At 53.9% G+C, this 25478-nt stretch overlaps 1 protein-coding gene across 2 annotated transcripts; it reads right to left on the reverse strand.

The window, feature by feature from the left end:
• Positions 1 to 468: 468 nt before the first annotated feature.
• Positions 469 to 24997, reverse strand: SH2B2 (SH2B adaptor protein 2). Of its 2 annotated transcripts, none has more exons than XM_030462617.1 (10): positions 24949 to 24997; positions 23185 to 23310; positions 13704 to 14591; positions 10794 to 10895; positions 7499 to 7590; positions 5231 to 5325; positions 4527 to 4709; positions 4208 to 4401; positions 3372 to 3543; positions 469 to 2857 (listed from the first exon to the last, which is right to left on the reverse strand). In XM_030462617.1, the coding sequence occupies exons 3-10, from the start codon at positions 14562 to 14564 to the stop codon at positions 2544 to 2546; spliced, it is 2013 nt and encodes a 670-aa protein (XP_030318477.1). In that variant the 5' UTR covers positions 14565 to 14591; positions 23185 to 23310; positions 24949 to 24997; the 3' UTR covers positions 469 to 2543. The 2 variants fall into 2 exon arrangements, with proteins under 2 accessions (XP_030318477.1, XP_030318476.1); XM_030462616.1 differs by lacking the exon at positions 24949 to 24997 and adding an exon at positions 24257 to 24319.
• Between the last annotated feature and the right edge of the window lie 481 nt (positions 24998 to 25478).

The following is a 25478-nucleotide window of genomic DNA, read 5'->3' on the forward strand; positions in this document are numbered from 1 at the left end:
GCTGTGACATTGCAGTCTGGGACAATGTACCAGTTTTCCCAGGAGAGCCTTAGCAGAAGGGAGCAGGCTAGAAAGATGCTCCCTGCTGCTAGGAGATGCTATGGCCAGGGAGCTCCATCCTTGCTCCCCAGGGCTGCCAATTCTCTGTTTGTGCTGCTTCAGGGATGAAGGTGTTCCAGTTTGTACCAGTAACAAACCAGGCAAAGGAAAGAACAGATTGGGAGGAGAGGAAACCCTGCCCTGCCCAACCAGGACACAATCTCCACCTCCCTCTGCTCAGAAGTAAAAAAAAAATACCCCTCTCCTCCATCCCCAGTGCACTCCATCAAGCAAGGGTGGCCTCAGCCCAGCCCCAGCTGCCTTGAGACAGCAATGAGGTCCACACACATGTGACATGAGAGCATCCTCCCTTCTCTGTCTGTTTTTTCATGTAACAAATCCAGCAAGGCTCCAAGCTCATGCTCATTGCTGTCCTTTTTGCAAGTGGTTTTATTTTAAAACTGGAACTCGAGTTTTCCATTTGTTTAACAAGTCCCCCCCTTTTTTTTTTAAATAAAATTAATTTATTCTACAGAACAGTAAACTCTTCCAGACTCTCCCCTATTTACAAATTAACATTTTTGCTTGCAGATCATTGCTTCCCCCTCCTCTTCCCTATCCTGTGACACAGAAAGTGAACAATCAGCCAAACTCTGAAGGTCTGTAAGGCAGTGCTCCCACCCTCAACCACCTGGCCCACTGGGACACTGGTGGCAAACAAGAGTGGCAATGTCTGTGCCACATCCTGAGGTCCCTCCTCACTCACCATGTGCACAGAGGAAGCAGGGTCTGTATTAAACCCATCAACCAAGAGCATCTCTGCCTGCTGCACAGGCTCCTCTGGGCTGGGTTTTAGCTGTGCTGAGGAAGGAGAAAGACCCCATCCAGAAAAAGGGTCCTTGCTACCCTCTGAAAGGCCACATCTGGGGAGAAGGTGGCATTTGGCAGAGGAATGGGATCCACCCATCAGCCAGCAAGGCTGCTGTCCCATCATGGGAAGAGGCAAAGAGCCTCCGGGACAACATCCCTGCCCTCCTGAGGGGGATGAGACAAGTGACCCCAGAGCTGGGGACATGCTTTGCTAGCTCAGGAAAGAAGGCACCTAAAATAATAATAATAACAATAATCTGACTCAATCCAAGCCCACCCACCAGGCTAATTCAAGGGGTTTCAGTTAGGTTGTGACTTGGCTCACACCTCTCTTTGCACTGTGGTAACTTCCAGCTGGGTCTTCTCTATCTGGAGACCCATCCAGATGCTTCAGATCTACCTTGCTCAGGTTCTGCTAGCTCTGTCACCCAAACCTGGCCACCACTTGAGGAGCCAAGAGTCCCAGTGATGGGCACACAGGCTGTATGAGGCAAACCAAGAAGGACATGCTACTGTCACAGCTGTCTGCAAGCAAAGCTGCCTGTTCAGAGGCTCTCCCACCTCCTCATCCCTTTCATTCTTCCTGGGCCTGTTTCTCCAAGAAACAACAACAACAAAAAAATAGCCTTCAAGAGCATCTACCAAGATATCTAATGTTTTCATTCCCAGGAGCCCATTTGAGCACCTGCAGCCTTCTACCTCTTGTCTGACCCCCCCTGAGACATCCTGAAGCACTAACAAGTGATGCAAAGCAGGGCTGTTGCCATTTTTTTTCAAGGTTTGCCTTGAGCAGTGGAAAACATTACTTGGCTGTGGTAGAGAAAAGGCAGAAGGCTGAGCTGATGGCCTTGCAGAAAGCTTCGGGTTTGAAAAACTGAGGAAGAGAGGGAGGAAGTAAAGGGGTTCTCCAGGGATTCTCCTGGAGGTACAGCAGGGAAAGGACAAAAGAACAGAAATGGCAGGAGAGCAGGGAGAAAAAAAAAAATCTTCCTCAAATGCAATTAATTAAAAACTTCTCCTGGCAGAGGATGGGAAACACATGTCCCAGAGGAAGCCTGAATGCCAAGCTGGATAAAGCCTCCCAGCCACCTCAGGAGCACAGATCCACGTGTGCGAGAACAGCTTCCACTTGGGAGTCTGACACTTCCCACGGGCATCCTGAAACACCAGAACCCTTGGGCAGCTGGTTTGCAAGATGCTGGTACCAGAAGGGATGCTGCCCATGCTGGGCTCTCATCCCAGAGGGAAACATGCTGAGGTGCCTGGGTTTGGAGCTTGGTGGTGCCATCCCAGCAGGGCCACCTCTCCTGGAGGAGATGCAGGGAACCCGGCTCAACCTTGGCACTTGGCTCTTGGTCCAGAAGGAAGGGGAAGAGGCTGCAAGCTCTGTAATGGCACTGAGGCTTTCAGCCTCCCAAACCCTCAAGTGCTGCCCTGACTTCAAGGGTCGATGCCAGGTCCAGACAGGACATCACCCACCACTCACACAGCTCCTGGAAGCGGCAGGGAGCAAGGACATCCCGGCTGGATTGCTGGTGGTGGCAGAAGGAGGTGGCGAGGCTGGTGCAGCAGTGAGGAGGGGCACGGATGCTCCTTTTTCCCTTTTGCCATCCAGCCCCTGGGCACGGGGTGGTTCAGTAGAAGGAATATTGGTTTTCCACAGCCCGGGTCCTGCTCCGGGCACCGTCAGCGTCATGGTAATCCTCGGCACTGGTGCTGGGAGGCTCCGGCCGGCGCTCGGTGCTGTCGCTGCGGTTCCGGGGGCCCAGGGCACCCTCCAAACGGTGGTAGGGAGCGGGGATGGTGACACTGGGGGCCACGGACACCCCCTCAGTGGGTGGGGGGGCTGGAGGGCCGGCAGGTGCTGTGCTGCAGAAGTAGTGGGGGGGTGGCAGGTCGACCCGGCAGCCCGGCGGCTGTGGCAGTAGGGGTGGTGGGGGGACGGTGTCTGCAAGGGAAACAGGAGATTGAGCCCTGCACTCTTTGCCCTCCTCTCCCCTTCTCCTCTCCCTCTCCTCTCCCTCTCCCTCTTTCTCCTCTCTCCTCTCCTTTCCCTCACTGGCACCTTCCCACACTCACGCTCCCCCTTGCTGACCCTCTCCCTCCTGTCCTTCCCCAGCCCTCCTTGCACACCCTCTCCCAGCAGAACAAGAGATGCTCTGAGCCCCACAGACCCCTCTGCCCAAGCCAGGGGACTGGCACCCATAGCCAGGGACACATAGGTCACCCCAGCACTGCCTTGCTGCCACACGGTCCTCCCAACACGCCTCCAACAGGATAACACCCACTTTGGGGCATCTCCAGAACCACATGTACAGCTTTAAGGAGGAGGAGGATGGTGTGGCAACCTCCAGGGCTCATCCCTTTCGGATCCACGCAGGATCCCAGCCCAAAGATGAACCCTGGGGGTCCCTCATGCAGCTGTAACCCCTTCCCCTGCCACCAACAGCCCTGGCTCTTACCAGGCAGAGGGCTCTGGGCCACCACGTAGCTCCGGAGGGTGATGTCGGCCGCTCCGCCTGATTCCAGAGGGATGGGATGGGTGTGGAAGTGGCGCAGCATGTCAAAGATGGTCTGGAACCAGAGGTGCTGCACATGGCACTGCCCACTCTCATTCAGTGACAGGCGGAGGTGCTGCAGGGGCAGGGGACCAGTGGGTGAGCCAAAGGAGGTTTGCTGATAACACAGGGTTGTTATTTTTATCCCTGCCTGGCCTGGAGGGTCTCCCGTGCGGGATGCGTCCTGCAAAACCCCACTTGCTGCAGCCCCAAGAGGAGGTTGTTTCCTCCTGGTGATGATCACCCATGCAGAAGCAGAGAGAGAAGGGTGGCTGAGGGCTGTGTCACCAATGCTGGCAACACAGACAACCTGGGGAAGCCTCCAGCACAGCTGAACAACTCCTGGCAGGACTGGTGACAAGACCAGGCAGTTACATCTCAACCCCCTCCATGATGTGTGCCTGCTGGTACAAAAGGGACCCAACAGAAAACTACAAGGGGGTTGTTTTTTTAAAATGCATCTCTAAAATGCACATGGAGAGGACAAGAAGAGGGCAGGGGATGATGATGCACTAGGCTATCCTGGGCTCCTGAGAGGATTTAATCTTACAGCTACATGGTAGGCACTGATCCAGCTGAGAGAGTGCCAGTGGGGCTGAGCAGGGTGCAGAGGGCTCTTGGTGGTCCCCAAGGGATGCCCTGCTGAGTTGCAGCTCCTGCAGAGCTGCCCTGTTTGGGGTCACCACACCAAGCTGCTGGGGCTCTGGCACTGATATTCAACAGAAGCAGAGGACACCCACCTTTGCTTTCCCCTGGAAATTGAAGGTCAGGACGTACTCCCCTGGCCGCGTTTCACTCTGCCGGATGACGAACAAACCGTGGCTCCGGGCACCCCCCAAAAGCACCAACTGAGCTGCCTTGATCCGGGAGAGAGTCCCATGGAACCAGGGGAAGTTGGAGAGGTTGATCTCTGCCTCTGCCTCGCTGTCCTCCCCTGGCCACAGGGACAGAAAGTTTTTAGGGAGCACCCGGACATCCCCCTCTCCCACCCCTCCCTCCTCTCCCTCCGTGCAGCCCCCCAGGACCGAGGCGCTGGGGCCACATCCTGCACCCCGCTACCTGTGAGATGTCCTCCTGTGCCAGGGGAGGATTCCAGGGTCTGCAGGAAGCTTTCCAGTGGGACGTGGGTGAGGAGTTCCCCCAGGGAGTCCCTGCCCCGGCCGTGGGGTGCAGGGATGGTGGTGGCTGTGGTGGGGTTGTGAGCGCTGGGTAGGGGACATCTGTCTGGTGGCCTGGGCACATCTGGAAAGGAATTTGCAGAGGGCTCATGGCTTGGCATCACCAAACAAGGCTGTCATGGGGGCTGTCCTGCTCTGAAAGAAACCATATTGGAGCACCCTTGGCTCACAGAGAATCTCAGGGCTGGGTTATGGCTGAGGAAACTCCCTTTCAGCCTGCACTGTGTCCAGCTGGGAGGAGGGGCATGGATGGAATGGAAACAAAATGGAGCTGTGCAGGTGGAAACTGCAGGGACTCAGGGACCCCCAGCATCTGCAGCCAGGGGCTCAGTTTCCTGCATGCACCAGGATGTATGGGAACAATGCTGATGTCTTCATCAAGGGGGACACACACCTTCCTGGTGTGGGGACAAGCACAAGGGAGAGGAAGAAAATGGGCAGAGGAAGATCCATTCCTACAGACACCTACTTCAGGAGCCTTCACTTTATTGCTGGCGGGATCTGGCTCCTTCCCAGATCCCAGAGCTGGCACCTGGAGATGCACAGCCACCTCGGGGGGTGTTTTTTCCAAAGACAGGTCCTTACCATCAGCCAGGAACTCGCAGCTGCAGGAGGACACTCTGCCTGGCAGGCAGGCTCCCTGTGCACAGGATGCCAGCTCGATGTCATCCCCGCTGTCCCTGGGGGTAGAGCACAGAGCAGGCAGTCACATGTGGGCCACCACGCTGCAGAGACACGCGTGAGGGTCACCTCTGCACGGGGGACACAACCAAATGAAATTCCAGCTGGGATCTGGGAGCACATCCCAATGCTTCCTCCCTGAGGGACAGAAGCACCCACAGCATCCAGAGGCAGAGCAGCTGGAAAACAATGTGGCTTTTTGGGGGTGAAAAAACTGTGTGGGGTATTGAACCCTCACTGCCTGGGTCACACTATAGATTTTTGCTCCAGCTGTGTTGGTTTGGATGGCAACTTGTTACCTTGACCTTCAGTGCTTTGCTTTGCAAGACACCCACACAGATACACACACCCCCACTACCAATTTCATAGAATTTCAGACTGGTTTGGGTTGGAGGGACCTTAAAGATCACTCAGTTCCAACCCTCTGCCACCTCCCACCAGCCCAGGCTGCTCCAAGCCCCATCCAACCTGGCCTGGAACACTACCAGGGATGGAGCAGCCACAGCTTCCCTGGGCAACCTGTGGCAGGGTCTCACCACCTCCACACCCCAAAGAATTTCTTCTTCATCTCCCAGTTTGAACTTCCACTCCAGGCAGGAAATTCCACAACAGAATCACCAACCCACAGGAATTCCATCCCAAAAAGACACCAAAAAAACCCAACAGGGACACCTAGAGCAAGACATCGAGCAGGAAGCGAGTAAGGATTGGGGCACAGCCCCCACGGGGAGCATCCCTACCACCTCATTCCCTGCCTGGGGACTTCAGCACCTTTCTTAGATAATAATCCCACTTGCTCCACAGCCTATTTTTAGCCAGGCTGCTGGCACAACCCCACAACCACTCAGCTTCTCTTGCTTAACCACGGCCACGTGGGCACAGGCAGCAAGGAAGTGGCTGCCTTAGTGGTAACGGCTGGCGAGGGAGCCCCTGAATTATTTAGTGGCCAGCAAGTGAAGCAGCCACTGGGAATCACTCAGCTACAGCCTGTTAAAAACAAGAAGGGAGGAAGGAAACCCAAACCAACAACGCTTGGCAGAACGGAAAAAAAAAAAACACAACAAACCCAACGCGACGGGTGCTGGCACGGCAGCTCCAGCAAAGGAGCCCTTGGCAAAAGCATCAGGAGCTGATTGAAAATTCATTCTTGGCAGTGAGCATGTGTGTGTGTGTCGCTGTATTAAACAGCTCATTAGTATTTGCTCTGGAGTTCATTATTATTTGCTTTACAGTCACGTCCGGAGGCCAAAGCGGGAGCGCGCTGGGTGCGAAGCAAACAGAAAAGGCTGGGAAGCTGCTGGAGGTAGAGAAGGGGGTGGGCAAGCCCCTGACCCTGGCTGAGAAAACAGCACCAAAACATGAGGAAAAAGGGCTGTTTCCCAGTCTCACCTCAACCAGCAGCACAGCCTCAGCCTTTCTTCTTGCTGGATGTTTTTTTAAAAGCAGCTGGAGAAGGGCAGAGCTGCAGTCCCTGCATCCTCCCTGTGAGATTCAGCATCTGAATATCCCAGCAGGAGGGGGGCAAAACCAGCCTGGAGGCAGCTGGACCCTCTCCAAACCTGTGCTGGAACAAGGTTTGTTTAAGGTTTTCACCTCTGCAAGCTTGGACACCTTGTCATTCCAAAACGGTGCCAAGGACAGCACTGGGGTTTCCCCAAAGCCAAGGAGCACCTGGGCTGATCCTGCCTGCCTGGGGCCACGGCTGTCTGAGCCAGCTGAAGGGCAGCAGTGCTGGGCACACCAACCTCCCAACAGCATAAGGCAACACATTGGCTGATGGAAAAAGGAGATGAGAAGTTTTGGCAGAGCTGTGACTCCAGTGACAGCATTGATACCACAGTGATGGAAACATAAATCGATTTAGCCAGCAGCATCTTAAATGTTCTGTGGATGTTGGACTGGGAGAAGGCATAGAAAAGAGCTCAGATGTAGAAGAAAAGCTTCAGATGGTGTTAGGAGCTTCCCATATCGAGGGCTGCTTTTGTGGGTGCCCTGGAGATGTGAGCTGCCAGCCCCCTGCAAGGCTGCACCCCTGACACCCAGGCTTCTGCTGATGGGCCTGAGGGACTTTCCCTAACAACCCAAGCAGTAAAAATTACACCAGGGGTAAATAACCCACACTGGGTGGTGAGCCTGACCCCCACACATCACCTTCCCCCCATGAAATCTTACCCAGGGTCGATGCAGTCCTGGATATCAGCCACCCAGGAGTGTTTCTGCAGGGAGTCAATGGTCTCCAGGATGTACTCAGCTCCATTCTCCACCTGCAGGGAATGTGGGACAGCATCAGGCCATGGCTGGGGTCCTACCAACCCTCTCCCCGAGGCAAAGCACACCCTGCAACCCTGCCAGAGCCCTGCTATTAACACCTCAGTTGAACAGGGAGGGAGGAAAATTGTCCCTTCTCATCCCAGCAAAGAGATCCCCAGGGGTGGCCCATAAGAGATGCTTTGGAGTGCCTGAATGTGACCCCTGAACAAAGCTGGGGCATGATGGAACCCCCCTCTTCACCCTACCATTGTCAGCAAGGTGTTTACAGCCTCTCTGGCAAACCCACACCTGGCTGGTGGTGTTGGGGGAACCTCGCTTCTGGGGTGCCTCAGTGTCCCCCCAAAACTGCACAGGTAGAGTAAAAAATCCATGCTGCCCTCTTGCTACCCCAAAACCCTTCCAGAATCTGAAACTCAGGAGTTTAAAACCTCTCCTCTCATCTTTTCTGCCTGCTGGGCCATGAGGCTTCTGACTGCAACAGGGTGGGAGAGAAAACTACTTTAACAGGAAAAAAATGAAAAATAAACATCAAGATGCAAAAGAGCTTTGAAAATTGCAAATCCTAGGGAGCTCTGAGCCAAGGAGGACCCAGAAAAGCCCCAGATCAGCTATGGGGCAGTAGAGCTGGGAGACTTGGGAGTCACCCTGTGTGATGCTGCACGGTACCTCTGGCAGGTTTCCCTCCTGGAGCCCTTGGACATCGTGTTACTGAGCTGGCCAGGCAGCCCTGACTCTGGGAGGGTATCACATTGCCAGCTGAGACAACCTCCTAGCAAATTAAATCAATCACAAACAACTGAATCCCTGTCCTGAAAATAAGCAGGGAGCAGTGCCCAGCAGCTGAGCTTGGGGCCCAGCAGTGACCTGAGCTGCTCTCCTGGGGCCATGCATGGGCCATGAGGTGGAGCAAAGATTTCCCATCCCTTTATTTTGTTGAACCAGAGCAAAAGGGTCTCTCTGGCTTTCTGAGGGCATTGCATGAAGCTGGTGTGGGAGGCAGGGCTGCTTGCAATGGAAGCACGTGTAGGGCTTGGGTGTTTTTCCAAGTGCCTGCTTGTGCAATGGGAAAAAAAAAAAAAATGCATGTGCTTGGTGTTTGATGGGTGATGGGGAGAGGCTGCCTGCTAATTTTAAGGCAGCTTGGCAGAAAATATTCCAGTGTGGCCTCTCACTGGATGAGGCAGGGGCTCTTCCATCCTTTGTAGCCTGCAGAGTTGAGTGTGAAGGTTGGGATCAAGCCCAGCATCAGCTCTGCTCATGGGAAGGCAGCAGGGAAACCACAGCACCCAGCTCCCTTTCTTACCCCTCGAATCCATACCCCAACACCCAGAGGTGCTGCAGCCCCTTGGTGAATCCAGCAAAAAAGGGGAATGCCAAAGGGTGGCAGGAAGATGTCCCAGCAAGGAGGGGTGGGACAGAAGGTGAGCAATAAATACCAAAGGATGTCAGGAACAGGGGAAAAGCATTCTGTGTGACAGCTGGGAGGGGAGGGCAGAGGCTGAGGGGGGGTGGCAGGAGGGGAGAAGCAGCAGATGGGTTGGGTGCTGCCTTGGGTCACTCAAAGGATCAATTGCAATCAATTAACCCAGGGCAGGACAAGCACCCTGGGCAGAGTTGGGTGGGGGGTACCTGGAAAATATCAGATGTTTGCAGAGCAGCAGGGTTTGGTCTTCAAGGTAATTAAAGAAATGGTAGAAGCAGTTGCAGGGCTGTCAGCAATGGGATGGAGAAAGCATGTCCAGCTTGAGAAGAGGGGAAGAGGACAAGCCCAGAGCCCTCCTCCAGAGAAACCAGCCCTCCACAGGCACCCAAGGAACAATCCAGAGCTGAATCCCCCAGAGCAGGGATCTGCCACCACCAAACCCTGTCAAATCCATCTGGCCATCCCCAGGGATGGGGAGATGCCACATCCTTGGCCTCAGCCATACTTGAGACACTGATGGGACACTCCAAGAAGCAGGGGAGCAAGGCACTGTTAAAATGAGGCTTGTGAGATCTGGAAAACATGCTGACAAGCAGCTGAGGAGCCATATTCCATGAGCAGTGGTTGCTGGTTACCAGGTTATCCATGGCTGATGGTCAAAGCTGAGAGAAATGCTCAGAAGCTCCTTCCCCTCCCAGACTCTCCCCACGTGTGCTGCTCTCCAGGACAAATGCCAAAGGAGGGTGCCTGATCAATTCATGGGTGACACCACATTCCAAGTGTGTTGGAGGATAAGGCAAGAATTCAAATGAAGCTGTCAAAGCTGAGAATGCTCCAGCTCAGGGGCATGGGTGAGTTCTGGGCTCACACCAGTTGCCAGGGGTGACTGGGCTGGGGAACCCCAACTCTGGAGCAGTTCTGCAAAAAGCACCAAGGGGTTACACCAGCCCACAAGCCATGGAGGCATCAACAGGGCCATCAGGGTACAAAAAAAGCAAGTGGATCAGCTTGGGCTGGGTGAAGAGGAAGAAGAAAGGAGAAGCAATCCTTCCCATGAGCTCCTGGCTATGGCACCACAAAGGCTTTGTGCTCCAGAGCCTGCAAGAAAAGTGAGGAGGACCTTGGGGTGGAGAAAAGACACATGAGGTTGGTCTTTGAAGCAGAGAAGACAACAGCCAATGTGTTGACTGCAGCAGAGGTTAGGATGAAGAGGCAGAAGTCCTTGGGGCAGGAAGATGTCCTGGAGGAGGATGCCAGGAGAAAGTGTGGGACCTTTACAAGGAGCTGGGTTTTGTGGAGAGCAATTTCCCACCAGGCATGGGGGCTTTTACAAAGCCAAGCTGGATTTTTTCCCTCTGTTTTCCCAGTTTTCTAAGCTTGGAAACAGGTTGATTCAGCCATGACTGTGGCCCCACATAGCTCTTCCCATCACCTTATGTATACGAAAAGGCCACCACGTGCCACAGATCCAGGGCAGTGGCAGTCACAAAACCACAGCCAGTCCCACCAAAGAGTGTTTCCCCTTGCAGGTTGTCTCTGAACACTAATTTAACCCATCTCCTGGTGACACAGAGAAGCAAAACCCCATGGTAAAAGCCAAGCAAACAGCCTGATCCCCAAGCTACCTGGGCATCAGGTGGAGGTTGTGTCATTTGGGAGGGGAGACAAGGATCCCAGGGGGAGCCTCAGTGCTCTCAGCTCCAAAAACTAAAGCAATGATCTCCTTGGGGACTGAGCACTCCCATGGCAGGGGCTGGATGACCTTGCCCTCACCTTCAGGACAAAGGTGTTGTCCTTGTCAGGCATCTCCAAGGGCATGGTGGTGCGGACCTCGATGATGGCTGACAGTGGGATGCTCACCTTGGGCTTGGAAGCCTAGGGGGAAAAAAAAAATTAAAATTATTATTAAAAGAAATCAATAAATTAAAAAAAGACAAACCAAAGTCACTCAATTGAATCATCCTCTCCCAGGGGACAACACAGGGGGGGTCTCCGAGGGGCAAGATCACAGCTCAGCTCGCACGGTTAAAACAAAGGGGGGGATAAAAAAAAAAAAAAAAAAAAAAGCAAGCATTGATTTCCCTCATGTGCCTGATAACTCCAAGCACTTTTAATTAAATGAAGAGGAGGCCCAGTGGAGGAGAGGGAGACTGCAGCATTTCACTGCCAAACCTCTTCCTTGCTCCAGCACAGGCTGAGTCTCCCACCCTGCCAGGACCACTCATTTCTCTCCCTTACAAACCCTCTCCTGATGCTGATGTGCTCCCCGAGGGTGCAGAACACCCCCTTTATCCAGCTGAGGAGCAGCATTTCATCTGAGAAGCTCCAACAGAGCAGCCTGAGCCAGGCAGGGAATTTTAATTACATTAAAAGAAAGAAAAATTAATTTCCTCCAGGGTGCCTCGGCACCCGCTTGAGGCTTGATGCAAGGGCAGGACCTGCTGCCTCCCACTTGAAATCTCTGCTCAGCAACAAATTCCCCAGATATTTCTTTTAATTATAACAAATCCCCCCCAAGGAGCCTGTGGAGCTGCTCGGATTTGGAGCATGGTGGCTGTGGGAAGCAGAGATGGGACTGAGTCCCAAAACCTTCACCTGGTGCCTCAGGTGCACGGGGTGGGATGAAGCTGGTGATGAGCACTGGGTTGCAATAAAGAAATAAAGAGAAAATACATCCAAGAGAGAATAGGAGCTGCTTTTTCTCCATCAGGAGGTTTAATTTCCACCAGCCCTGCCCTGGAGGATGTTTTCCTCTTGGTATTTGCAGGGAGGAAGGTCAGGAAGGAGGAGGCAGCTGCTTTGAAAGCAAATCCGGTGTTAATTCACTGGTGAAGCCAAGAAGGGTCTTCTCTGGCCTGGCTCTGCCCTTCAGCAATTTAAAAGACATGAATGTCATTTTTGGAGGCAAATACAAATGCCTGGGCTGCTGAAGCAAAATGTTGTTTTCATCCAGCTGTGCCAGCCTGGTGCCACTTTTACAGCTGACTTGTTTGCCAGATGGAAAGGAAGATGGGATGAGGGGAGAAAGGCTTAAACCAAAGCAGGGTGTGATGACAACAGGAGAGCTGACAGTGCTCAGAAAAGTTGCCAGAAAATCATTTCAATATTGATTTTTAGAGGCAAATCAAGATACACTAAAAAAAAAAATAAAATCTCCATGAGCTCTCTCTCAAATGACATGGACATGGACAAACCAACAGTGCCCAGCTGGATTTTGGCCTCAGAAAAATAGAGAATGGTGTTTAAAAATAAAACCTGTCCTACTGTCCAAGTATAATGTAGAAATCCATCCTTGTCCCAAGCTGAGGGTTACCAGAGGTTTGGAACACACTGAGATCCACAGAGCCAGAGCCACAGGGTGGCTTGTGTTGGCCCAGTGGAGACTGAAAAAAAGCAGAAAAGTCCTGGAGAAGATGAAATAAATGAGGTTTTTTTCTTCTCTAGGTATTTAAATAACCCGAAATTTTGTTACCAGCACCCAGAGCTTGTTCCTCAGGGAACAACTTACTATTTGCCCTGTTCTTTTTGGAGGAGCAGGATGCATGGCACAGAGCAGGCACAGCCAGACGGGAGGGTTTGGTAGCACAACTCATCCCTTTGCTCAGCCCAGGAGCCAAGATGGTCCCAAGCAAGGAGACTGAAGGTCTCCTAAGCCTCGTTTCAAATGGCTCCACTGCTCAGCCCTTCCCTCAGGAAAGCAGGGACAGCATTTCCCTGCGTTGCACGTGGGAGGATGGATGTGGAAAGAGGAGGGGGGACACATCAAGGACATGCTGCAATGACAGCCAGGTCCTGGGTTTGAAGCTTTCATTGAAACTACAGAAGAAGAAAAGAGTCAGGCAAGAAAAAGTGATATTGGTGGTAATAATAATAATAATAATTAATAATCAGTGCTTCTCTACTGAGGAGGGGAAGTAGCTGGGATTGTCTGGGAGAGCTGCAAAACTCATCCATGGTAAGGGAGCTCCTTCCCCAGAGGGCTAAACCAGCACTTTCTGTCTCTCCCACCACTGAGGGTAGCCTTGCACAAACAAAATTATTCCAAATGGATGGGAATTTTAAGGCTTTTTATAAGGAAAGAAAAAAAAAGCTTTCAGAAATTGGACCTAAAGCACCAAGTCCAGGCAGAAATCCCAGCCCGACTGCTGTTGCCTGAGCCACTGGTCCAGCACATCTCTGCAATAACTCAGGAAGAGAAAAAACCCTCTGGATGGCCTGGACACCCCACATCTTGATGGGAGAAGGAGCTTTACCACCAGGATTGATCTATTTGGGAACCAAAGGACCAGGGAGAGGCTTCAGCATCCCTTCCAGGGGCTTTGGGGAAGGAGAAGCCATACCTGGGGTTGGGGCTTGCAGGTTGGATGGGTTTCACCCATCCTCTGCCTCCTCTGTTTGCAGCTCAGCACCAAACCCACTGTGGACCAGAGCTGGATTTCCTCCCAGCTCAGCAGCAGAAAATCAGAAAAAATAAAACTTCAAACAAAGCCCAACCTCCTCCTCCAGCTTCTGAGTGAAACAACAGCAACAAAAAGCCAGGATTTACCTTTGGAGGGATGTAAGATTCCAGGAGGAACCCCCCAGCTCAGCAGCAGAAAATCAGAAAAAAAAACCCTCAAACAAAGCCCAACCTCCTTCTCCAGCTGCTGAGTAAACCAACAGCAATGAAAAACCAGGATTTACCTTGGGAGGGACATAAAACTCCAGGAGGAACCTCTCCCCTTCCACCTTCACAGCTTTCCTGAGCAGGAGGCGGCACTTCTGCCACTGGGAGCTCCCCACACAGTTCGTGTCATCGGCCACCATGTAACGCAGGGTCCCTTCCCTCTGGATGTCCACCAGCTCCACCTTGGAGGAGGGCACCTTGGACAGACGTAGCTTGTGGGTCCATTTCTCCCGGGGGTCTCCGGGCTCTTTGCTCCCAGCTGGCCACGGGTCCCTCTCAGCTCTCCGGCCAGCCGGGGCAGCTTCGGTTCCCGGTTCCGGAGAGGCCTTGCGGTGCCACATCTCCTTCATGCCATCCACCACGCACAAACTCATGTTCCTCAAGGAAAAACCTTTCTTGAACTTGGGTTTGGTGGCAGCATGGACGGAGACGTCCTCCGAGCTGCGGGATTGGCCGTAGGAAGAGACTTTACGGGCCTGGACCTGCTGCACCGGGCTCAGGTACCGCCCGGCACCCAACGGGGTGTCCATGCTATCCAAGGATTCCGTGGAAGTCTCCTCCTTCCTCGGGGTGACCTCCCGCCCGTAAGGGACGTGGCAGTTCTGCAAGCCCACGAAGGGGACGATGTTGTACTTGGTGGGGGAGTCGGAGACGAAAACCCTGCTGACCTCCAGGCTGAAGATATCCAAGAAGTTGGCGGCGAAATGGTGGGAAAAGGAAGTCTCTGCCCCGGGGGTGTCGTAGTGGGGGTTTTCCTTCAGGAATTGGCAGAACTTTTGGGCGAAGTCGACGGCGGCTGCCTGGGCGTGCAGCTCACAGAACTCCCTCCAGTCGGGGAGTGGGGAGGAGGGCTCCTGGCACAGGGCATCGCCGTTCATGGCTGCCCCATTCCATCTGCCGGAGGGCTGGGGGGACAAGGGGACACTGTGAGCCTTGGACACCACCAGAGACACCACCCTGCACAGCCAAGCCCTCCATGGGTGAGGATCACCATAGAATCCTGGAATGGTTTGGGTTGGAAGGGACCTTAAAGATCATCAAGGTCCAACCCCCCTGCCATGGGCAAGGACACCTCCCACCAGCCCAGGGTGCTCCAAGCCCCATCCAACCTGGCCACTGCCAGGGATGTAGAAGCAGGTTGTGGCCCCAGTGAGAAGGGACATGCTGTGGGGAAGAGGTTTTGTGCCATTTCCCCTCCACCTCATAGGCTGGAAAAAAAAAAAAGAAAAAACAAACCTTGTGAAAAAAAAAAAAAAAAAAAAAAGAAAAAACCTTGGTCCTGGCAGCAGCCATAAATTGTACTTATTTTACAATTACAACCCCACAACAGGATTATTGATTTCTCATAAAGCCACTAAGGAGTCCCCAACTGGAGGAGCCCAGGAGGATTCACCTTGAGGATTTCTCTGGCCCATGTGTCCCACCTGGGCACAGCAGCTGCTCCCCCCCAGGGTATGAGAGCACTGGGAGGCCCAGGGCAGCAGCTGGTCCTTCTCCATCCCTGTTTCTGCCCTGATTCTTTGCAATTTTGTGTTTTGGGGGTTTTTTTGTTTGCTTGGTTTTTGTTTTTTGGGGGTTTTTTGTGTTTTGTTGGGTTTTTTTTAAGACACACAGATCCTGTTGGTTTGGGTGGCAAAGATGAGCCCAGAGCTCTGCCAAAGCCACTCAGTTCCCAGGATTTATCACTCAGACCTTCCACAGCCAGGCAGACACTGGGGCAGCCACTGTTCTGCTGTCCCCCTGCCATGGCCAAGCCTGGTCACATCTCCAGCAGGACATGTCCCCAACAGCTTTCCATTCAGCAGGGTCTCTGTTCCATGTTCTCTTATATGGGTGGCATATTTGGGAAAGTGATGCTGCTGGGCACTTGGGATGCTCAGATGCTGCCCCTCATGTCCCATACTGCTGTCACCAGTCCTTGGCAGAGCTTCAGCCCCTGCAGACATCCCTGCTGAGGCTCTCCCTGGCATCACAGGCCTTTCCTTGAGAGACAAGTGGGTCCTGCTCCCGGGGATCACAGGGAAAAAACCCATCCCTGCAGTTTAGGAACAGTGTCTGAATTTTCCCAAGAGAAAGCAGGGAAGCAGCAGAAAATGCAAAGCTGTTTGTTACCCACCCAGCAAATGCAATTACCACTTATCCATCCATCACCAAGCAGAGAATTTAAAGGCTCAGCTTGCAGCAGCAGCTTTAAAATTCACAGTCCCAGCTCCACACACCCCAACCCTCCAGGAGCTGCCCCAACACAACAAACAACGAGCCAGGAGTATCTGGGCTTGGGGAGAAAAGGGAGATGATTCCCTGCTGATCAGAAGGGATGGTGAGAGTCAGGGAAGGAGTCCAAAGGGAAAAGAGCAGAGAGAGAAAGCCCCACAGTGTTTAATTGCATCTGCCAGAAGGGAGCAGCTTATTTCTGTCCCAGGCAATGAGCTCCAGGGATTTGCTGGTGTTGTTTCTCCCCATCAAGGATGGGGGGAGATGATATCTCCTTCCCCATCCATCTCTCCAGAGGGGAGCAGTGCTAGAGAGCAGGACCTGCCCAAACCCAAAGGGTGGCAAGCCAAGATGCAATAGACTCTGAGAGATTCAGGAAGAAAGAAAGACAAAAGAAGAACTAGAAGAAGAAAAGAGGGCACTTCAGAAAAGATAACATCCCAAACAAAAAGCCTCATCACCCAGGCACTACAGCCAGGCTGGAGACAGGCACGTGGAGGCTTCACAGCATCTTCCTTTCATCTGCAAGGGGATGACAAGACTTTAAAAGGCCAATTTATAAAAATGAAGCCTAGAGGAGAGACAGCTGGCAGGGCTGAGGAGGCAGAGGGGGGATTATTAACCCTGTGCCACATCTCCAGGTCTGGGAGCCCCTGGGTGGGACCTCAAGGTGGTGGCTGGGAGTAGGAGGGGGGGGGCTGGGGGAGCTCCCTGGGACCACAGAGCTATTGCCACCCCAGCACCCATCTATTCACCTGATTTCTGTGGGAAACAGGCTCCAATCTGGCTCTGTAGATTTACCTTTCATCTCTGCTTCCCTCCAACAGCCCTGCCCCACTTCTTGAAATAACTTCTCGTGCCACAGACACCATCCCCAGGCAGAGAGGTGGAAGGGGAGATGAAAATCAGCTCGAGATGAAAATAAGCAGCAAGTCTGCCACTATTTTTTTTTTTTTTTTTTTTGGAAAGCAAGGGCCATCTGCTTCCAGCCCATCCCACCCAGGGTTGCAATGTGCTCCTGGGTACCTTTGAAGGAGACAGATCCCTCTGGAGGTGTTATCTGCTGCATCCAGAACTGGCTCAGGGGACACAGTCTCAGGTCCCTGATGACACCAGGGGACAGATGCATGGATGTAGACAACGAGGTTTGTTGAGTGGCAACCAAGCCATCAGGCTGGTGATGGGCTCAAACCCACCCCCCCAGGAGTCCCCAGGCACCTCCCAGGGCAGGGCTGTCCCCTGCTGCCACTGTCACCCAGGACAGCGAGTCAAGGTTTAAGAAGGGAGGGAAAAAAACCCAAACCAAACCAAACCAACTAGAATTTCTGGGAATCAGCCAAGTGGAAACCCAGGCTGCAATCTCAGCCAAGAGGCAGGCACCATCAGGGATGCTCTGACAGCCTCTCCCAGCAAAGCTGCCACCCCGGCATGGGGACACGTGTGGCACACACCAGTAGAGACATCTGAGAGTCTTCAAGAAGAAATTAAATTTAAACTGTGCAAGACACCATGGATTAAAAAAAAATAATAATAAAAAAAATTCTCCGGTGAAGCAGGAGTCTGGGAGTAAATGACAAAGGACAAAGCCACCCGAACTTGCTGAACCAGAGGACATGGGAAGGAACCAGCACCTAACGAGGTGTTAATAACCCCAACCCGGTCACGGGACAGCCGGAACAGCCAGCCCAGCACCCGCTCCCGCGGCTTTATTTAAAGAAACAACCCTAATAAAGAGCTGGTTCCCTTCCGCCGGGGGCAGCGCAGCCAGGCTGGGCCAGAGCGATCCAAATTCAATGGGAAAAAAACTACTGCCCTGTCTGAACACTTCCATCCCTGCCTGCACCCCCTATCCCTGCCTGCATCCCCCCCTATCCCTGCCTGCATCCCCCCTCTATCCCTGCCTGCATCCCCCCTCTATCCCTGCCTGCATCCCCCCTCTATCCCTGCCTGCATCCCCTCCCTACCCCTGCCTGCATCCCCTCCCTACCCCTGCCTGCATCCCCTCCCTATCCCTGCCTGCATCCCCCCCCTATCCCTGCCTGCATCCCCCCCACATCCCTGCCTGCATCCCCCCCTATCCCTGCCTGCATCCCCCCCATCCCTGCCTGCACGGGAGAGCTCCTGGGGTCAAGCATGTGCCTGGCAGGGAGCAGGGAAGGGCAGGAGAGGAAGATCTGGGATAGAGAGGGGTGCAAGGAAGCCCTGGCTGGTGGGGAAGGATGTCCCCAGCTTGGTCCTGGCTGTCCCCTTCCAGCAAGATTGATGCCACTCAAAACCCTGGCTGGTGATCCCGAGGGAAGGGCGTGAGGAAACCCAGCACCTGCTCCCCCTGAAAAGCAGCTGAGCTCAGCCTGCTGGGCCAGAGGAGATCCCCGAGTCACGAGCAGGATGGAAAGCAAGGTGATACCTCCTCAGCACCAACCCAGCCCCCCCAGGCAGCAGCGGGCTGAGAGGTGATGCTCCTGGCAGGCAGGAAGGTCCCCTGGCAGGAATGCAGGTCCTCTGGCAGCTGGCAAGACACTCCAGCTGGGAAAAAAAGCTAAACTGGGATGGGATCTGCCTTGGGGATTTGGGGCACAGAGCTGAAGGCAGAAGAGAAGCAAGTAAATCATCTGGAGATGGTGCTGAGGGACAGGGTTTAGTGGTGGGCTTGGCAGGGCTGGGTTAATGGTTAGACTTGATCTTTTCCAACCAGTATAATTCTGGGATTCTATGATCTTGCTGGGCAAGCCCAAAGGGATGGGGAAACACCAGCCCTGGAGCTGCCATCCCCCCCTTCCACCACAGGCACCTGAAACATGTCAAGACCAAGTGTCCTCCTCCCAGAGGTTTCCTTTGCCACCTCCTCAAGGATCCTTCCCAGCCCTCAAGACCCATTAGAGCTTTAACCAGCCCCAGAAGCTGAGCTTAAGAAGAGGAAGCCATGGAGCAAAAAAAGCAGAAGTTATCTGCCCATGTGCATTACACATCCCTCCAGACCCACTTCCCATCCCCACACAGGGTAGGAGAAGTTGATTGCTCTCTGTGTTCTTCTCTGCTCCACTCCCTATACCCCATGGATCTCAAATCAGACAGGCTGTCTCAATCAGGTAGAATGGAAACCATCTTGTTCCTCTCATTTACTGTCCAGCCCACTGAAATATTAATTGAACAACATTTTAGCCTCAAATTTTATGGTCAAACCACTTTCTTTGAACCAAGCCCCACCATTAAATGCACACTCTGACTCTCTGCCCAGACAGGACCCCACAGGGTCCTCCTGTCATCTGGAGCCCAGAAATGAAAAGGCTTCTTGGGGTTTTTTTCTGCTGCCCAATGAGGGAACCCTCCAGCTGCAGCAGCTCTTAAAACAGATGCCCCTAAAGCACCCAGCAGTGCTGGATGGCCATTTTCCAGGGCAGGGTTTCAGGGTACAAAATGACCTTTTTTTTTCCCCCCCCCTCTTGCACAGATGACAGCATCCCCCCAGCTCTGAGTGCCAACCCCACAGAACAGATGCACCCACAAATAAACCAGTCTTATGGGGACCCCACCACTGACCTGGGCAGCCTGGGCCAGGGTCTGACAGCCTCTTCCATGAAGGAATTATTCCCAGTCTCCAACATGAACTTCCCCTGGCACAACTTGAGACCATTTTCCTCTTTTTCTATCATTTGTTACTAGGTAGAAGAGACCAAACCCCCCCAGCTCCAGCCTCCTTCAGGGAGTGATGGAGAGGGAGAAGCTCTCCCCTCAGCCTCCTTTTCTCCATGCTGAACACCCCCAGCTCCCTCAGCCATTCCTCATAAGTTCTCCAGACCCTTCTCCTTGTGCTCCAGACCCTTTCCCAACTCCACTGCCCTTCTCTGGACATCCTCCAGCCCCTCAATATCCTTCTTGTTAGGAGGGGCCCAAAACTGGTCTCAGGATTCAAGGTGTGGCCTCACCAGTGCCAATTACACAGGGGGGAAAAAAAGCTCCCCAGGGTACATTTTCCCTCCCATGCTGACAGCTGCTGGAAAACAGAGACAAGTTAACAGACAAGATCCTTTGGATCTTAGATAATCTCTTCCCTGAGTAATTCCATCCAGCTCCCAGGCAGCCCCACGTGCAGGGCTGGAGCATCCCCAAAACCACTCTGCATGCTGCTGATGTGGGTGTGCAGGTGTGTTACCCCTTGGGTGACAATGTCACCTGTGGGAGGTGACACTGCAGTGATGCTGTGCAAAGCATGGCTTCAGCTGGGCATCACGCATGCAGCTGGGAGCTTGGGAGAGAATGATGTGCCTGAAAATTGAACAAAGACACCTCCTGGGTGCCCTCTCCCCCCAAATAAAATTAATAATAATAATAATAATAATAATAATAATAATAATAATAATAAAGAGCTTTTGGTAGAGGAGATGAGAGGCTGCTGTCCCTTCCCTCTCACTGGGGTGTCACCTCACCTGCCTGTCTCCAGCCAGGGAGCTTCCCACAGAAAATTCACCAGTCCAAAGTCTATTTTTAACCACCACAATAGCAGAGCCTCCCAGGAGGAGCAGCCAAAGCCCTGTCCCCAACCAAGCAATCTCACATTTCCCTGGCTAAGCCTACATTTCCTTCCGCCCCTCAGCCCACAGCAAAACCCTCCTTCTCCTCCTCCTTCTCCTCCTCCTCCTCTTGGCTTCCTCTCCTTGTAAAACCATTTGCACATCCACCTCCAGGCCAGATCTCCCCCCTTCCCCGGGGTGCCAGGCAGCAGGAGGGTGCACAGTGTCATGCACACATGTTATATATTAACCACTGACCTGCTCCCTTGGGGCAAACCCTTCCCTGATGCAGACATCCCAAATAACGGGAGCTTTGGCTGCTCTCACATCACCCCTGGATTGGATGTGGAATCCCAAAACGCCCGGGATTTAAAGGAAAAGCCAACCCAAGGGTTGTTCCCAAAAGAAGGGCAAACTCTTTGAAAGAGAATCACCCAGCCCTGCTAGATGGCTGTGGCATGAAGGGGTTCCTGGGTGGGTCTGGGGAGATCAGGGGTGCAGGATGCAAAGTTGTGGTCCAGTACAACCATGGATGTGCCTCTCACCTGGCTGGGCATCCCCTTCATCAGAAAAAAAACCCCCCAAATGGTTTTTCAGTTTTTTCAGGGAACAAATATGGGCTAAAGTTACCTAGGTCTGTAGGAGATTTTATTTTAGTTCCTTTTGTGTTCTTTTTTTTTTTTCCTCTGCAGCTCTTAACTCCCCACACACATCACTGCTGCCTCATACCCACCTGCAACCAGCACCAAACTGCTGCCTAATGGTATCTGAGCTGGGGGAATTCAATTCTATCCAGTGCCTTCCCCAGGACTGGTACAATCATTGCTAATTGCTTAAGTGGTATATTAAGCAAAACACCTCATAAAAATTCCAGTGGGCTTTAAAACATTTCTCCCCTCCCCCCCCCACACACACACACTGTATTTTCCTCCCCAAAAAACCTAGATGATGCCAAAACACCCCATTATGGCTGCAGATTCAACCTCAAATATCTCTTTTCCCCTTTGCTGTGCAGGGTTGCTCCTGGGCAGGCACTGCTTCCTACCCAGCATGGTGGCCACAACCCTACAGCAGGGATTTATGGTCTGTGTCCAACTTCTCCACCAGCCTTCCTTCCCAGGTCCCATCACAGCCCCTCTCTGCCCTGGGTGCCAAATGCTGCTGGGTGTAGCAGGGGCACAAACCTTCTCCTGTCCTCCTGATGGGACCCTGGAATGGACACACATCTCCCAGTCCCTCCTCTCTGATGCATGGTGAGCATCTGCAGACACTGATGGACACAGCTGAGTCTCCCCCAAACCTGGACCCTGCAGTCAGCAGCTGGGGACCCTGCAGTCAGCACCAAGCAGATTCTCCAAGCCCTTCAGGTTTCCCTTTATCAAACAGCAGGTCTGGGATGCAGGGTTTTGTTTTTTTTTCCTTTAGGGATAACTCCTCCTCCTCTGGAAGCCAGGCAGGGATACCAACCTGCAGTTCCTGGGAGCTGGGAGAGCATGCCAGGAGCTCACCACAGCCTCAGTTTCCCTTTTCCAGCTTTTTTTGCTCAGAAGAGGAAGCAGAACACTAAGCCAGGCACAAGTCTCCAACCCTTATCCCATCACCTCACTGGCATCCCCAGGCAGGGACACCATCTGAGGGCAAGTGAGGGCATCCAGGCTGGGATGGGAATGCTGCCAGGAGAGGCTCTGCTGGCCTTGGGGATGGAGAAGAGCAGGGAGGGCAGCACTGCCCTGGTGTACCCCAGGCTGCCTGATTCAGCAAGAGCAGCAGATGTGCAACCATCATGGGGTTTCTCTGTCTGCCCTGGGGAAGAGGAAGAGGAGGAAGGGGAAGGGCACTAGCCAGCAACATCCTCATCTTGAAGGGATGGGTGATTTAGCCTTAAGGAGGAAGGACATGAGGAGGTTGGAGAAGATCATCCTGTCATGAGGGTGCATAAGATGTGCTCCCACCAGCCTAGGAGAGGAGGGGACAGACCTGGTGGTCAAGAGTAGCAGCCAGAAGAGGTAACTGCAGCAAGCAACCCTGAACCAACCAAGGGGAACCATCAAATCACAGAGTCACTTGGGCTGGAAAAGGCCTTTAAGACCATCAAGTCCAACCATTTACCCAGCACTGCCAAGTCTGCTACTAAACCATGTCCCTAAACACCACATCTACACCTCTAAATACCTCCAGGAAAGTGGCAAATTGAAACCCAAAGCCTTGCCCTGAACAGGACAGAGGAAGCTCTATGCTGTGGCCCCCAGGACTGACTTATTCCATAGCTGTCAAGTTGAACAATGGTCAGCTTAGGAGTGACACCAAACAGCAGCAGGCAAGCCCACACCCTTCTCAAACACAGGCTGGACCATCTCTGCATGAATTATGCAACTTTTTTTGAAAAAGAGATGATTCAGTGGCCACTCAGGGCCTCACTGCAGCACTACAGCAACAAGCAGACTCTGAAGCATCACTGAGGAACACAAGAGTGGAGGTCCAAGTGCACTCACCATCCCATCTAAGCACATCTCCTGGCAACACACAACCACCCGTCTGTGCAACCACGATGGCCAAGGGCCCCAAGGGGCTGAACATTTTGGAGGTGTCCATGTGGTTTAGGAGCATGGTCCCTATTGAGAAGCACAGCCCCAGATGCCCAACATTGCAACTATGGTCCTTTTCCAACCCTCTCCCAACAAGCCAAACTAAAAATGATGGAAGGGAAGTTTGAGTCATCCACCAAAGCAGCAGCAGGTCCAAATCCCAGGGATTTGGGGCAGGGCAGTTTTACCTCTTCTCCCGTTCCAGCTCACAGGGTCCCCAAGGTGCCAGCGACGTGGTTCTTCCAGGTCAAGCACATAACTTCAAATGATGAATTTCTCTACTGGAATGAAGGACCACATCACCTCAAAGGGGCCTGGAAGGCAGAGTTGTACACGGTCAAGCCACGGCGTGAGCACAATTGAACCCAGAGCATCTCCTTAAGGCACACTGCATCCTTGAGCCCTGGTTCTGATGGATCTCAGCATCAGCAGAGAGAAGGACGAAGCAGAAAGGCCCCGGAGAAGGTTCCTCTGTTTCCCAAAGGCCTTCACAGGAGGCAGCACTGGAGGAAGTTCAGGACCTGCAGTTGCCCCACGGGTGTCCCCGAAGTCCCCCGGGGAATTTTGGGCAGCGGCTGCCCCGGTGCTGCTCTGTTCTTTGGCAGAACCCGGCTGGGGGAAGTGAGGGGGAGCACGAAGGGGGGAGGGAGGCCCTGCAGCCCCCTTGCACAGCCCCGGCAAACAATAATGCTTAAAAAAAATAATTCAAAAATAAAATAAAATAGAGAGCATCCATGCGGGGTCCTGCGCGCTGCTCGTGTCCCCCTCCAGAGCATCCCTGATCCCCAGGATCCAGCCGGGAGCCGGTGAGCCCCCCCCCCTCCACCTCCCAGCAGCTGCCCCCGAAGCCGTGACTGCCCCGGGGCGGCCCCAGCACCGCCCCTGTCGTTCCCCCCTTCCCGGGGCCCGGGGCGGCGATGCTCACCGGGAGGGGGAGGGAACCAGCCGGGGGATGGAAGCGGGGGGGGGAGGCATCAGCAGCCCCCGGCCCTCCCGTGCGGAGCCCCAAGCACGGCGGCTTGGGGAGGGGGTGGCTCCCCCGGCTCCTCCCGACCCTCCCCGAGGCGGCGGGGGATGGGGAGGGGGGGGAAGCTCCTCGGTCCCGTTGCAAGCGGGCACCCTCCCCCCAGCCTTGGGGAGGGGGTTCCGCTCCTAAACGGTGGAAGGGGGGAATAACCAGGAAAACAAGGGACCTCCCCCCCCCTTCTTCCCCCGCCACCGAACGCGGCCGCCCCCCCGGTACCGGAGGGATGCGCTCACCCGGCCCTGCTGCTCGCTGCCCCCGGCGCAGCTCGGTTCGGTTGGGCTCGGGGGGCCGGCACTGCCCGGCCGCCCCCCGCACCGCCCGGCAACACCGCCTCCGCCCCTCCCACCGCCCGCTGCCTTAAAGGGCCCCGCCCGGCCCCACCGGGGGTCCCGTTCCGCACCTCCGGGCACGGCTCAGCCGCAAATTGGGCTCAGCCCACCGGGTCGGGATCCCCTGAGTGGGGGTTGCACCCCGCGGTTGGGGTCACCCATCCCCTCCCACCCCACTGCCCGGGCTGGGGCAGCGTGACCATGAGAGCACCCCAAATCTCTCAGATCTCCCCAAATCCCCCCAAGGCACCCCGAAGCCTCGGAGAGCTCCCCGAACCCCTGAAGGACACCCCCCAAATCCTCAGAGGGCACTTCAAACCTCTCCAGATTCCCAAGTGTTGAGAGGACACCCTTATGCCCTAAAGCAGCATTTTCCTCTCCCAGCCCCAAATCTCAGAACTGAGGGGATTTGGGGTGGTTCCCCCGCACCCCCCACATCCCCGAGGCTGCATGGTCAGGGTGGGCTCCAGCCAGGAGTTTGTGGGGCAGCTCCAGTGCTGGCCTGCGCTGTCCTGCTGACATATTTATAGAGCCCATCTTGGAGCACCTTCCTCTGCCAAGGGGGTCAGGACATTATTTTCTAATCCGTATCTTACCCGCAGGGGAACTGAAGCCTGGAGAGGTTTAAGTGATTTAGTCAGGGGTCACATTACTGCAGGCTGCCTCCTCCTGTACCCTGTGGAGCCCCCACACACCCCCCCCCCCCCCCCCAGCGTGGCCACGGGTGGCTAAGGATGACTCACCAAAAAAAAAAAAAAAAAAAAAAAAAAGGAAAAAAAAAAAGGATTTGCTGGAGGAACAAATCCTTTTTCACTTCTGTGAAGCACCTGTAGGATTAAGACAATGCTGGTTATGTAAGGGGTGGAGGGGGGGAGGGGGGGGAAAGGGTTCTTTATTATTATATATTTATTTATTTAGTAGGCTGCCTTGCCACCCTCTGACCACGCAGCCCTTGGGGGATTTGGGGAGCAGGTGGTTTGGGGACACTGGGAGGGTGCAGAAGCCAAGAGGGAGGTTGGTTGCAGGGCTGTTGTGCAGCCACACACTGTTTGCTTTCCCTTCCTCCCAAAGCCCCCAAAGCAGAAGATCTCAGTGTCTTCCTGAGCCTCTTTTTTTGGTGTTTAGG

The sequence above is a fragment of the Calypte anna genome, chromosome 19 (genome assembly GCF_003957555.1).
Source record: "Calypte anna isolate BGI_N300 chromosome 19, bCalAnn1_v1.p, whole genome shotgun sequence".
NCBI classification, from domain to species: domain Eukaryota; kingdom Metazoa; phylum Chordata; class Aves; order Apodiformes; family Trochilidae; genus Calypte; species Calypte anna.